The 14,235-nt window shown below is 38.6% G+C and overlaps 2 protein-coding genes across 5 annotated transcripts; one reads left to right on the forward strand and one right to left on the reverse strand.

Moving 5' to 3' along the window:
- Nucleotides 1–113: 113 nt before the first annotated feature.
- On the forward strand, nt 114–9,127 carry LOC135348064 (centlein-like). 4 transcript variants are annotated; one of them, XR_010398646.1, is made up of 26 exons: nt 114–250; nt 511–599; nt 1,111–1,195; nt 1,254–1,297; nt 1,381–1,474; nt 1,607–1,670; nt 1,807–1,934; nt 1,982–2,076; nt 2,377–2,524; nt 2,815–2,930; nt 3,316–3,450; nt 3,948–4,048; nt 4,191–4,264; nt 4,454–4,521; nt 4,696–5,302; nt 5,603–5,734; nt 5,900–6,037; nt 6,359–6,456; nt 6,672–6,780; nt 6,880–6,939; nt 7,265–7,360; nt 7,531–7,704; nt 7,915–8,097; nt 8,552–8,623; nt 8,689–8,766; nt 8,964–9,127. XR_010398646.1 is itself a non-coding variant. In XM_064546207.1 (25 exons), the coding sequence occupies exons 1-25, from the start codon at nt 179–181 to the stop codon at nt 9,012–9,014; spliced, it is 3,033 nt and encodes a 1,010-aa protein (XP_064402277.1). In that variant the 5' UTR covers nt 114–178; the 3' UTR covers nt 9,015–9,127. The 4 variants fall into 4 exon arrangements, 3 of the variants coding, with proteins under 3 accessions (XP_064402277.1, XP_064402278.1, XP_064402279.1); XM_064546207.1 differs by lacking the exon at nt 8,689–8,766; XM_064546208.1 differs by lacking the exon at nt 8,689–8,766 and having other exon boundaries at nt 3,319–3,450.
- A 125-nt stretch (nt 9,128–9,252) lies between these two features.
- On the reverse strand, nt 9,253–14,097 carry LOC135348060 (uncharacterized). The gene has a single exon (XM_064546204.1). It carries the CDS (start codon nt 13,489–13,491, stop codon nt 9,757–9,759), a length of 3,735 nt encoding a protein of 1,244 aa, XP_064402274.1. The 5' UTR covers nt 13,492–14,097; the 3' UTR covers nt 9,253–9,756.
- Nucleotides 14,098–14,235: the final 138 nt, after the last annotated feature.

Below are 14,235 nucleotides of genomic sequence, written 5' to 3' on the forward strand. Positions count from 1 at the left end.
ACACCTTCTTCAAAATAACGCTACGCCCCTTCATAGATGCAGAAGGCAAGGATGGCATGGCCTCCACTATCTATAGCTATGGCATGGCAGTGATGTGAACAGTGAATCTAGGATCAAGGAGTACACTTATATTACCAGACTGTACTATACCCGTAACCGTACAGTACAAGTGGTTGGGATGGATTGTGAAGATGTGCAAGCACTAAAATTAGACCACCACCGCTTGTGTGAAGAGTTGGCCCACTGCAAGGTTCACCAAAAGTGTTGTGTGCATGTCTGTTGTTTGATTGGGGGTGTGTCAGCATTATATATCCCTCTAATCCCTCTAATCATGATGAAGATGACCTATTCGAAGCTTAACATGACATGCTTTGTCGGTTGATATCTTAAAATGAATCCATTTACGTCTAGTCTCTCACCCAACTTCTGGAAGTTTATATAAGATACTGCTCAGTACTACCGTTTTGATTCGATACGTGCATGCACTTTATTTGAATTGTCTTGATTCAGGCCGACAAAGAATTCGTGTGGTCGCTATGGAAACAGTTGCAAAAGGAGTCTCCTGATCTGACTGCAGCTGTTGATATGGTCACCACAAGGTACGTGCACGTAATTCCTGATGAGATGACTCACAAGCATAATTATTATACTAGCTCTCACCGTATTTAACAACAGGTACCCTAGACAATTTTCTGATCTCTAAATGCAGTGACTACTGCGTTGCCACTTTTTTTATGTCCCATCGTAAATAGTGGTTAAAATATAGCCACCTAGCCTCGATTCTAGGCCATTTGAAACAATATTAAGCAGCCTGGAATCGAGGCTAGTAGAGTATTAACGTCGACCAACCTTCAATTAGATTCAACTCTCTAAATACACGACACAAGGACTTCAACCTCCCTCGAACCAAATTTGAAGGGCGACTTCTTAAATTTATAATGGCCAATTGGCCTGCACGTTTTATGAATTACAACACTTTTTTACCTTTATTTCAACCTCGTTGGACGTGAAAGACATCTCTTTCTGTCAGTTGTTGTATAAATAGTACTGCATGCCATGAAGACAAGCTTAAATTTGCTGGCAGCTACGTACGTACTGTTTTCTTTGCAGAGAAAAGTTAAAGCGAGAACAAGAAGGCAAAGAAATTGTTCTGTTAATGTCAGGAAAGGATGAGGAAATTTCATCTCTGAGAAAGGTGCTTCTTGACACATATACATGCATGTACTGTACTGATGTCTGTGGTGTTCTAACAGAGTATAGAGGACAGTGTTCAGAAGGAAACTCATGTCTCATCGCAGTAAGTACATGTGTACATTGCATACTTTTAGTACGCCATCGAACTACATAATTATCGTATTTGCTACATCCATTATTCCACAGACTACAAGCGGCTGAGTCAAAGTATGTCTCAGCTCTAGAAGAAGTTAAAAGTCTGCAGGCAGCTGTACAACAACAACTGGCGTCCAATAGAGAGGTGTTGATACTCCGTGTCATGTGATTTGTTGTGCTTGATAATTCACAACTACAGTAGAACGGGATACGTACATGTTTTTGTACAATTTACTAATGTACATGTCACCTTTACCATGATTATTGTTGTGTACAGATGATGGCAGTAAATGTCGCTCTGAGGAAGAAATGTTCCACTCTGGAGAAGTCTGAACAAGACGGTACATCGTTATAATAGTTATTGTATTGTACATGTACAACACTACTGTGAGGAAACCGCTCATAGTGATATTTTTCGGCTCGTTATAATTATCGATTACTGAGTGACTGAACTTTTGAGAGTTGACCCTTATACAGCAGCAGATTGTTTGCACAACACAGAGGAAAAACTGTCTGGAGAAGACTCAATGCTGGCCAAGAGAGTGAGAGCAGTGGAGGCAGAGCTGGCTGAGTCAGAGCAGAGGGTGGCCACTTTATCTTCTGCTGTGAGTTTGAGTTACTGGCTTGCAGTGCTTTAATAATTATTGTGCAGTTGTCTGTGAATGAAAACAGATACAAGCATGTGCAAAATGAACTTTCTAAAACAAATAATATTAATCGAGAGCAAAAGGAGAAGCTCAAACTAAGGTACTAGTACGTTTTTACATACGTACATTACATGTATGATATATACACACAACTTAACGTATTCTATGTTATTAGCAGGCTTGTACGGTAGAGCCTCCAAGTGTGGAGCAACAATCCTGTCCTTCATAATTATTATTATTGAGGTGGCCTCGGGTCGCTTGTGCTTATACATGTACATGTGCACACACTGCAGAGAGTGCAGTATAATTTTAGACTCCCTATTCGATGCTCTACATGCAGACATAATAATCATTTTGTGAGTATAATTTTGGTCGGACAGAATCTTGTGTACATCTGCAGCCAGAAGGAGCTTCAAAAACTGAGGAGCACTCACCGTGAGGAGGAGAAGAGCCAAAGGAAATCAGAGGTGTGTGATGACAAAGTGGTGGTGATGCTTGAGAGAACAGAGGTTGAGCTCTTTGAGGCAAAGTCTCAGTTGAAAGTAAAGGTGAGTGCTAGCTAGCTAGTACTTACATTTGAGTTTAGATCATTAATTATGGACAATGCATTGTACGTAAGCAGACACTGTACATGTATATGGAAGAATTCTGGTGTTTCAGAGTTGGATTAACTGCCTACGTACGGTGCTTTGAGCCACACCAAGGGAAAATATTTACATCTACCAAATAGCATTTGCCTTGCTCCTACTTTTTACACAGTGTCAAATATGTTATCCGATTCACAAGTTGATTCATTAAGACAACTCCTCCCCCTCCCCCACACACTCCCTATGTAAAGGCGGAAGAGCTGCAGTGCCTTCGTTGCTCGCATGATAAACGTTTGGAGCGAATGAAGTGGCTAAAGACAAACTACAACCTGGCTGTGGAGCAGATTAAAACCTATGAAACCAAAAGGCAAGTATTATACATACATGTACATCGTGACAATGTTATAATACATATTGTAAGGCTATCTATAGGCTCATGCGCTAAATTTACACCTTGAAGGAGTTAGATGTACATGTAGGTGTACATATATTTACTGTCCGTATAAGCTGTGAGTTTAAATCAAGTGTACATGTACACCTGAACCATTACACATACATTGTACATTGTACATGTACGTATGCAAAAATGTATCGTGGGAAGGTAATTTTTGAGGGACTAAAATTAGTGAATTTTGTCGATTAATGTGTTGATGGTACGAAGCATTATATACTAATGTAGTTTTGGGCTGCCATTTATTAACTGGCCTGACTCAACAAACAATCTGTACCTTTAATTATTGATATCTCCCCAGCAGTCCTAGAGATGTGCGTAGAACTGAACGTAGACGGAGACACTCTGAGAGTGCTCTCAAGCATGAAGACAGTCGACTAGTATGGAATGAGTTAACACAGTACAAGTCGCTCTGTCAGCAAATGGAACATGACCTGTGAGTGTTTGAGAGTTTAATGCCATACTGTGTCATTAAATGGTACAATGTATAATCAAGGGCGCATGAAGAGAAGAGGGCATGCAACTACAATCTATCCTATTACAAATGGGCGGGGGTTTATGTCTAAAAATAGTATTGCAGTGCACTTTATACTCTTTATTCCCTAGTGGGCGGTGGCTAAATCATGGCTAAATATACATGTAGCATATCCTGCTGACTCATCAATAATATGACGCATACACAGTATACATTGTGAGTTGCATGCCCTCTTCTCTTCATACGCCCTTGGTATAATTATGTAGTTTTGGCGGAGCCGCTGTGATTAAAGATTAAAGTTGTAGCCACCTTTGTAGAGACATGTACATTATATTGAAACATCGTAATAATTATAATTATTATGTTCCTTCTGATACTAACATTCACTAAAAGTTCCCATTGTAACTTGAAAAGTTGTTATTTATAAGGAGGGTAACTTTCACTTCACTGCATATAAGAGTTCTGCTTGAGGAGGAGAGAGACGTTTTACTGACAAAATGCTCCCGGAACCAGACCACCATCTTTGAGTTGAGAGCCTGTCTGCAACACGAGAAAGATGGTGATGTGATAAGTATACATGTACAGTACGTACAATAATTATATCACATAGTGTGCTTTTGAATTTGAAGAATGTGCTACGTACATGTATAGTTTTATGTGCAAATAAATAATTTTATGATTGACTGTACATGTACATGTAGATCTTGAGAGGAAGGTTGCAGCAATTGCAATGCTTGAAGGCTCTGTTGAGAGTTTCACTCTTCAAGAACAACAGGTACGTATGTAGTACATTGTACGTACATGTACACGTACTAGTGTATATACAGCTTATCACCTGCTTGCTAATAATTACTGTTTTGTGTACATAGACCATCAGGTCATGTGGGTGCATACATATTTTTATGCACCCACCATCATTTTTATAATCATTGCGTATGAAATGCTGCTACTTATACTTGTATAGGTTGATGAGCTACAGCACTGTGTGGATTGCCTGGAAACAGAAAAGAAGCAGCTTTTAACAAAAAACATGTATGCGACGTACATGTGCATGTGCATATAATAGCCTACATAGCTGTCTTCATTGTACACCTAATAAATGCCAACTGCTCTTACACTTGTATACAGCAATGAAAGGGCTACTTGTTCATGTACGTACACTGTACATGTATTCTATATCAGTTTTGCTTTTTCTCCTGTCACTAGTGTTCTGGAGAAGCAGTGTGCTGTGTTCTATCAGGAGAGGATTGCTTTAGAATCCACCATTATACAAATGCAACACGAGCTCTCACGGAAGAACATCAAAGGATTGTGCAAAGCTACTATGACTGAAGCAGCTCTACACTCCCCCTCAACTGACTGCAATCAGTCACCTACCAAATACCAACCTTCTTCAAAAACTAAGCTTTCATTCCCCACACCACAGTCAAAAGTTATACAACCCTCCCATTCTCAATCTAAGCCCCTGTTAAACACTTCTTCACCGACTCGATCTAGACCCATGCACCAAAAGAAACTAAGTTCCCATCATCAAAGATCCCATTCAGACGGTGACACATTGCCACAGCAGCACAAGCAGCCTCAGTGGATTGCGAAGGACTCCGAGAGATCAACAAATAGCACAACACCATACGTGTTGACAGTTACTACACCTCACCAAACTGCCAGTGGCAGGACACAAAAAGAGAGGAGGGGTGTGTGTCGTGATGTGCAGACTTCCTCCACTCAGACAAGAGATCTGGGTCCTCACAAATGTGCTGCGCAGAGCAAGGTTAAGAGGCTAGAGCAAAGACTGCAGAGTGTCCTGAATAAGGTATTATCTACGTATTCGTATGTAAATGTATGTACAGAGCATTATTATGAAGAAATCAACAATCTATTTCCATAAATTAATTGTAATGTCTGACTCAATACGAACTGGTGTTTTGTTTAAATGTTGAGTTTTGTAATTGTTGAGTACCATCCATTTGACATTCTACTGAACCAGTGCTGAAATGCAAATAACTTGAAATACGATCACTTTCGTACAACTGTTCGATTGTTGTCGGCTGTATGTGCATGCATGGCTATACTATACAAAATTAACGTTATAAAATTGCTGTAATTATTCTAGCTGGCTGATGAGAGCCTGGCTAGGACGTCCCTAATTCAGTCACTGAGAGAACAGACCAGTATGAGAGAGAGGTGCAAAGAAGAGATCCGGGAGATGGGACAGAAAATTCAAGGATACAGGGTCTCCCTTAAGGTTCATACTCTTAACACCATTGTCTAGTGTTGATTTCATTTCCCTGTGAAAACGTCATTTTCATAACATAGAATACATGTACAAGAATCATGGCGCACGCATGATTATACGTATTGAGATTCTACAATCATAATTATTGATAAGTAAATCTTTTACAATGTATAGGTTGCTGAAAGTGAGAGAAATGAAGGGAAACTGAGTATTAAGAAGCTTGAAGATAAAGTGAGGCTCCTGGAATCATCAAGCACAATGTCTATGGGGCAAGTAGAGGGGCACATAAAAAGCCTTGAAAAAGAAAAGAAGGTACAGAATTTAACACTCCGTCTAGAGTATTCTGCTATTAATTTTGCTACACGCATGTAGGTGTGGTGTGGGGCTTGGCTTATTTTTGTTAGCCTAAGAATTCTATTTACAGTATAAATCCCTTAGCTATACGCTTAATTCATTGGACTACTACTTGTGTGTGACCTTAAAGAGTGTGATGAAAATACATGTACAACATGTACAGCTGTACACATAGTACATGAATTTTGTAGAACCTGGCCTACTGAGATACATCAGGAGTGTGCACGTATTCTTTTACTTTATATGCGAATGTCAAATACGTACATATATTTTTCTTAGGAACTGCAGGATAAGCATTCTGAGTTGAGAAGCTCCTCACAGTTTCTACAACAAGCCCTTCAATCAAAGGACTATGCCATTGCACAGGCCAAGAAAACGTAGGTTAAAACATAGACTTTTGGTCTTACATGTGTAGAACTAAGGTTATAATGTGCCCATGCAGCTTCCCTTCAATTGACATGAATCCCTATGGGGACAATTGACATACATGTACGAAGTCATATATCATATTTTTTGCAATATGGATGAAGTTGTCATGATACACGTGACGTACATGGATACATTACAGCAGTTACTCATCTCTCTCTCACAGTCAGGAGAAGACAGACAGAGACTTGAGGCAAAAGAGGCAGCTAATTGAAGACCACCAGAGGAAACTGAAACTGGCTCAAAGCAGCAATACTGCCAAAGAAGATAAAATAGTGAGGATAATTGCCATGTTGTTTGTGGTGCATTGACTGTATTGCTCGTTCTAGCATTACATCTTAATAGTCATACATGAATTGCTTTTTGTTACATAGGGAAGTCTTACTCAAGAGTTAGACAAAGTAACCAAACTGGTTTCACAAGACAAGCAAAAGGTGTGTTTATACTAATGGTGAAAGTAACTCAAAGCCCCTTTTACACGAAACCTAATGTGGGTCGAGTCTGGATCAGGCCCGTTTACACGAATACGAATATAATTATAGGTTTCTCGTGTAAATGGGGCTTAATTAATCGTCCATAATAATCACCCACGGTTTGCTAGGCATTAACACATGTATATACATAAACGCCTCATGCGATACAGACATTGCATAAAAAGTTCTACATGTACAATGTACTGCTACACTAATGGCGTACGTTGTGAAGGGACAGTTTGCTTCTAGAGTACATTTAATGAAGGCATACAATGTTGATTTACAGATGCAGCTGTTACGAGCTCAACTCTCCCAACAAGCGTTGGACAAGGACAAGCTGGTATCATTGCTCGAGAGGTGTCAAGAGGAACTGGATGGAAGTGTAAGACACGTATTGTACTGTTATTGTGGCTTGGGTTTCTCTATATATTCAGAGCTGTAATGATATCGAGACCAGGCTTCTAAAAGGGTATATCCATCTTGGAATACATGCAATAATGATGAATAGCATAATTATGATTCGTTCGTTAACTGGCTTCATGCACTTCACAGATTCAGCAGATGGTTACTAGCAGAGACCAAGGAGAGAGGAAGCTCAAAGCTGCCAATGAATGCCTTCGCTCTGCTCAACGTGATCTTGACGTTGCTAGGGAGAAGGTGGTGACAGTGAAGTGTGAACTCCAAGCGACCAAGGAAGTTGTTAATGAATTCAAGCTGGCTATCCAGGTAAGTGTGTTTTTAAATCTATGTTAAAAAATTTGTACAAATAATAATTATACACATTTGTACATGTACATGGTTCTTATAAACAAAAGTCAATGTAGCTTCGTTCCAAGTTCCTTTTGTAGTGTTGTACATGTATGTATGTAGGAGAATATGATTTGTACGCACATTCATTTAAAGCTGTTCCAAGAAGCACTCACTCTTCCTTCCCAGATGCTGGCTGATGAACTTGAAGCCAAGTATTCAAAACAGAAAGAGGCCGCATCTGAACTGCATGTACCAATGTTAGGTAGTGGTCCCTCAGCTCGTGTCAGACAAATAGCCCAGGCTGCCCTCAGGCTGTCTGATGAGGACATTGATGACCTGTTCTGTGACACGCTGCATACTCACAGCCAGGTACATATAATTATAAAAGTACAATGTGCTAATTGTGCAATGATCTGTCAAAACACTCTTCCAATAAGTTTATAGTCTATACTACAAACTATCGTAATAATTATGAATACCTTTGCATTGTCATACATGTGTAAGCAAGCGTTACAACAGTGCAGCCTCTGCGTAAAATATTTAAAAGCATTAACTTGCATCACTGTACGTCACAAAAATATATTTTTTTTATCACATGACAGGTAATTTTTGAGGGTCAATATTTCGCATAATTTTAATATTTAGCCAGTTTTTTATGTATTGAACATGCATGTTCACGGTTTAAAATGTTGTGGCTTGGTTGAAATCCAGGAAAATATTAGCCCTTGAAAAGTACCCGCTATACAGTGTACAGCCACGATTTGACTGCATGTGTGCGTGGGTGCATGTCTTGATCGATATAATTATACATACATAATTATAGAAACCCAACTTGGATGGAAACGGGAAAACTTCCCTTTTTTTGAGTATCTTACAAGCAACTGCTGATTTTAAGGTATGTGTAATTATAGACATGTGCATGGACCACTTACAATGTAAATCTTTACAATCCCATGATAGTATGAACGTTAGGAAACGGACTACAGTAGGTTCGATCGATGCACTCACTGCCCCACCAACACCACCAACCTTTTTGTGGTTAGATATTATTTTGCTTATCAAAACTGTTGCTACTAAAAATTAGTATGACTTCAGAAGCTATTTATAGAGACCCGGCCACAATTCAGGGTTATAAATACCAAAGGGCTGTACGTATATACAGTAGCACAATAAATTGTTGTTTTAATTATAATTATAGCTTTCTAATGCATACGTTTCACCTTATCTCCATGTAGCCTCCATTTACGAGAGAACTAACTTCACAGATAATGACAAAGCTTTGTTAATTTGAAACTGAATATGTTCATAATCATGTATCATCAACAAATTATATTACGATGTTTCAGGCAAAGTACGTGTGTGTTTTGTATGTATAAAAAACAACGTTTTCATTGGTTAACCGTTAAACACAAATTATGCATAATTATGATGCTATCAACAAAGTGTTTTATGGTTTCAACTTGCATGAAAAATGAATAACGCAGCCTATATGGTTCGTATGTGTAAAAAACAAACATTATGAGATGAGCGTGAGTGTTTCCATAATAACTACTGTTACGACTATCAATAATTATAGTCAATATCGACAAAGTGCAGCCCTGAAAAACAGCAATTGAAAAAATATGCAGTATGCGTATACATAAAGATAAATCTAGACAAAGTTAATATACAAATATCGCGACTCTGTTAGTGTTACAGTCCATAGGGGATGATAATTATTGTTAGTGCTTTGAGGACAGAAAGAAGTGACAGTGTAGTATTATCAGATCTAGAGTCATAATTATCTGCCCAGTGATAGCTGATTTTGTGAATGCCCAATTTTGTAAGAAGCCTAAAGCCATTCTGACACCTAGATCTAAAGACCATAAATTATTATATATTATGGCAGTGAATTCATGTAAAACTGAAACTGATTGTGTTCTGATAATAAAAATAAATGTCAAATGGGAAATGGATGGATAATTAACGTAAGCAAAAGAGGTATATAAACTGAAAGTGGGTTAGACATACAGTGTACACGTAAATAAACTACTTGTTAGCTTTTGCTAGCAACGGCTCACGATCTTCAGTAAATTCATTAATTGTGGGTGTGAAGGTTGTGGCAGATGAGTTTTTCTGTGACCCGATTAGACGTTCATATGGCCATTGTCTTGTCACTCTTTCCTTTAGTGTGCCCAGACATATCTGAACACAAGATATCGAATAAATCTTTTTCAATATGTGATATATGACAACGAGAAAAAAAGTTGCAAATGCGATTCCTATGAGAATTGGGATAATAACAGCCTTTTTCTTCTGATGGACATGTAGGTATTCAGATACAATAAAGACGAAGGAAAGGTTGAGTAATAATGATGCTTCAAGGATTTGAACCATCCCTCTCTTGTAGATACCATTACGAAGCAAGAATGATGTACAAAGGACAACAAATAGTAGAGCTATGGTAATGGTCAAGTTTGCGTCATCGTGTAGTTTTCCTCTGCGTTTTGCTGCAAAAAAGATACCTATTCGAATCAGCAGTAAAAATCCAGTCCAAAATCGGGCATTGTCGACATATGGTCCTGTATAAGCATCAAACAGAGGTTTCAACTTACGGACAAACCAAAATATTCGCAGATGAGAGTATCGTTCGAGAATCTGTATGAACAAAAGCGATAGCGTGAATGGCACACAGACAATTAATAGACATACACAGAACACAAACAGAGGTATGTGTATTCCGTGGAGGAACTGGATATTGCCATTTTTCGACCAGACTTGGTACTGCTTATTGTTAGACGCATCAATAAGCGTGCTATCAATTCCATCCATGATGGCAAGGATTAAATTAGAATATGAAAGCAAAATAAGAGTAGCAAACACTTTCACTGTATTCTTTCCAATTATCCGCACTGCAATGGCATATCGTCTGCTTAATAGTGTAATAGCACCCAGTATTATCCAAATATAGGCTGGAAAAGCAAACTGGATCCAGGCTTTGTGATACTCGGTCATTCCATTGAAAAAGCATTTCTCCACACCATTTGCAAAACTGAGCCAGCCAACGAACACTTTCAAAGGTTTTGTAAACGAATACTTGCTAACTTGTGAGGTAAATATATCTTCATAATTCGCTTGAATAATATTTGCGTAAAAGATGAGCCCATTTATCGTTCCGTCTGCCACTGTGACATCAACTAGCATGAGTAGGAAAACAAGAAAAATGCCACTTAGACCATAGAGAAGAATTGTCCACAACCAATGATTTGAGCATCGCTTACAGTGACTTCCTCCTAAATTTACACTATAATTTTCTGAGCATTCTCCACACATAATTCCCTGTCGGTTTTCCTGGCATTGATCCCGCTGGTCAAAGTCAATTAGTGTTGTGGTAATATTCATGGTTTTTTGTTTACAAAATTCTTGTGGACAGTAATTGACTACTACATATGTTTCCTGGGGAACAAATGTACTAGAATCATTGAAGTAACCTATCCAAGTGTTTCGAGGGACCTCGAGTGTCTGGTGTTTTATATAGCAGTGTATTTTAGCTTGCGTGAACAATTTTTCGCAACTACAAGTGAAGCCATTTTCTCCTTCTGAAAGGTTAAAACCTTTCGGGCACTTCGAAATCAGTACCTTTACCTTAAGCTCTCTATATTGACGTAAATATTCAGTTACACTGATGTCTCCTTGCTGTGCTGCAACAAGTCTCAAGGTAACATTAGTTTCAGTTTCGCTCGAGTAAATCTCATACTTCACTGTGGTGCAATTGGAGCTGTTTAGTTTTTGAACTTGGTAGTCTCTTAGAAGGGAAACTTTCTTTCGGTTAAAATTCTCCAGGTTTGCTGAAATAATACCTGGAATAGATCCATCCAACTGACCAGCAAGAATGACTGTCAAATTGAACGGTTGACCAGGGTAAACCGGCTCGGGGAAAATGTATTCAGTTCTGTTACAGTCAGGAACATTATCGATGCAAATGCACACATGATCAGGTGGAGAGGTCACATAAGGCAAACCAGCCCCTTCAGGGTATATTTCGAAGATTTCTTGAAACACAGGCAAACTGTGATTAGCTAGGAGGCCGTGAGTTGAGCTTTCTATCAAATAGCAATATTCCACAGATCCACCGTATAGATTGTCTCCAGCATGATGTGCTTGATTATCATGCAAATAAATCTTTATATCAGTATATTGTCTCGGCTCAGGTGAAACAAATTGAAAGAAACATATAGGTTTTGATTCCAAACAGATAGATTCAACTGCAATCCCCCCACCAGCATAATGAGCATGGTTGCCAGAAATCAGTACATTCACGCCATCTTCCAAGTACAAGACAGCATTCTGGCAAAGAAGTATTCCCCCTCCGCTCTGAGCTCTGTTATTGGTTAGAGTAACATTTCCTCCTAAAACAATGTTGCTTTGCAAACCAAGAATGGCTGATGCAAAATTAGAATCGATCACAACATCTTGTAGTCTAAAATATGGGTTTGTCTTCACAAATATCACTGAACTTCCAGCTGACATTCTCGAGTTTTTTTGGACGTGATTCCAACGAAAAGTACAGTTAGTTACAAATGCCCTAAATTGTGGACTAATGTGCTGATCAACTTGAGTGACGATGAAGTTCAAATAGTTAATAGCTGTACCACCGTATCCTCCTTTTTTTAGAGAGTTGCTTGTAAAATTGCAATTCTCTATTCTAATGTTACCAGTGAATATTGACGTATTGGACCCTTTCTGACGTATCCCAACTGCACCACCCAGATACAAAGCAGTATTGTTTGTAAACTCTGTGTTTATGATTGAGAGAATGGTATGATTGTTTTCCAAAATCGGAGTTTCATTTCGCTGAACCTGTGGTTCAACAATGGACACAAAGAGACCACCACCTTCAATACCTGTACCGTTGGATATATGAGAGTTATTTATTACAACGTGATGCGATATGAATAACTCGGATGTGTGAAACACAATGGCAAGATTACCACCATCCCCTCCAATGTTCCCGTCAGCAGTTATATTGTCCAAAATGACAGCTACATTCGAACACTTAATCACTACCGTCAAACCTGCTGCAAATGGATAGTCAATTGCTTGATGATTTATCCTATCATGCTTGCCAGTTTTAGAATTCTCGTTTAGCTCGAGTGTAGTATCTAAAACAATCAATGACGAGTTGTTGTTGCCACAATTACTGTAATATATGGCATTTGCTGGGTATTTGTCGAGCTTTTTGTACCGATTCGTGCGGCTCTCTACGATGCATGAATTTACTATTGAAGTCAAACCAAGCACATTACTAACCAGTATTCCTTGATATTCTGATTTAGAAATAGTTACCTCAGATATGTTCAAATTTGTGCTGTTTGAAACCATGAGAGTTGAATAGCCAATTGTCCAGTTTGTGGATTTCTGACCACATTCACAGAATTTTAGCCCATGAATAGAGAGCTCTGAAACATTGTTAAACTTGAAGTAGTTTTGGTATTTGTTGCACTGTATAGTAGCATTCTGTCCTCTAAGCACAAGTCCTGAAACATTCTGAATCACTAGCGAAGAGTTGAAATTGGTTAAGTGTTCACCTGGCTCAAATAGGAATGTAGAGTTACTTGTGAAGAAAAATGAGCTGTTTCTCATGTAGTATCTCAAGGTGTGACACGATGGATTTGTTGAGTTTTTGTCCGTAACAACACAAATTTGCTTGTCCCTTTTTTCTGCCACCCCTTGACAAACTGCACATACTAGTAGAGACAGCAGACTCAGGTAACAAGTTTCCATTGTAATACTCTTTGATACTGCTTTTGTCTATAATTATGCGTGAACGTAAACGCTTATTAATATTTGTCGCACTGTTGTTGGTTACTTTTAGAACTAGCATTTACTTTCATTGTGTACATTGTACATTGCTTGAAATTGTGGATGCTTTTGATTGTAGTTTTGAGACGGATTGTACCTTACTATAGCCTATAGGGTACATGTAATCAGAATATATAATTCTTGCATGCATGTCGCACTGGAAGTGCTTTTAATGCACTTGAGCGACACTTGCCGGAATTAGCTAATCTGTATAATTATATTATTATGATTATATGTTTTGTATAGAGTGGTGAAAGTTGCTTGAGATCACGATTGCCAGTAAGTCTTGATGAATCACTGAGCTTGTGCAGGTGCCGTGGCAAATATATTCCGGCTCTACACTCCATATATACCTACCCTCGTGACACCAGTTGGTCTCATAGTGTGTGAGAGAGAGATTGCTAATGAGAACCGTCTGGTATCGTGAGACTAAATTGTAATGTATTCTGCATCAAGGCATTTTGCAAACAGGTGTTGTTATTTTTATCTGTTCAATGATTGGAACTATTAAAGGTTGGCTAATGAACATGTCGTGAGCAACCCTAATTAAGTAAGTGTACTGAAAACAACCAAGGTATATTTTTAGCCAGGCCATCTAATGGAACTGGGTCATTAAAATTAATTATGTTAGGGGATGATGACGTAGATTATATATAATTATACCAT

Source organism: Halichondria panicea, chromosome 14 (assembly GCF_963675165.1).
Source record: "Halichondria panicea chromosome 14, odHalPani1.1, whole genome shotgun sequence".
Taxonomy (NCBI): Eukaryota; Metazoa; Porifera; class Demospongiae; order Suberitida; family Halichondriidae; genus Halichondria; species Halichondria panicea.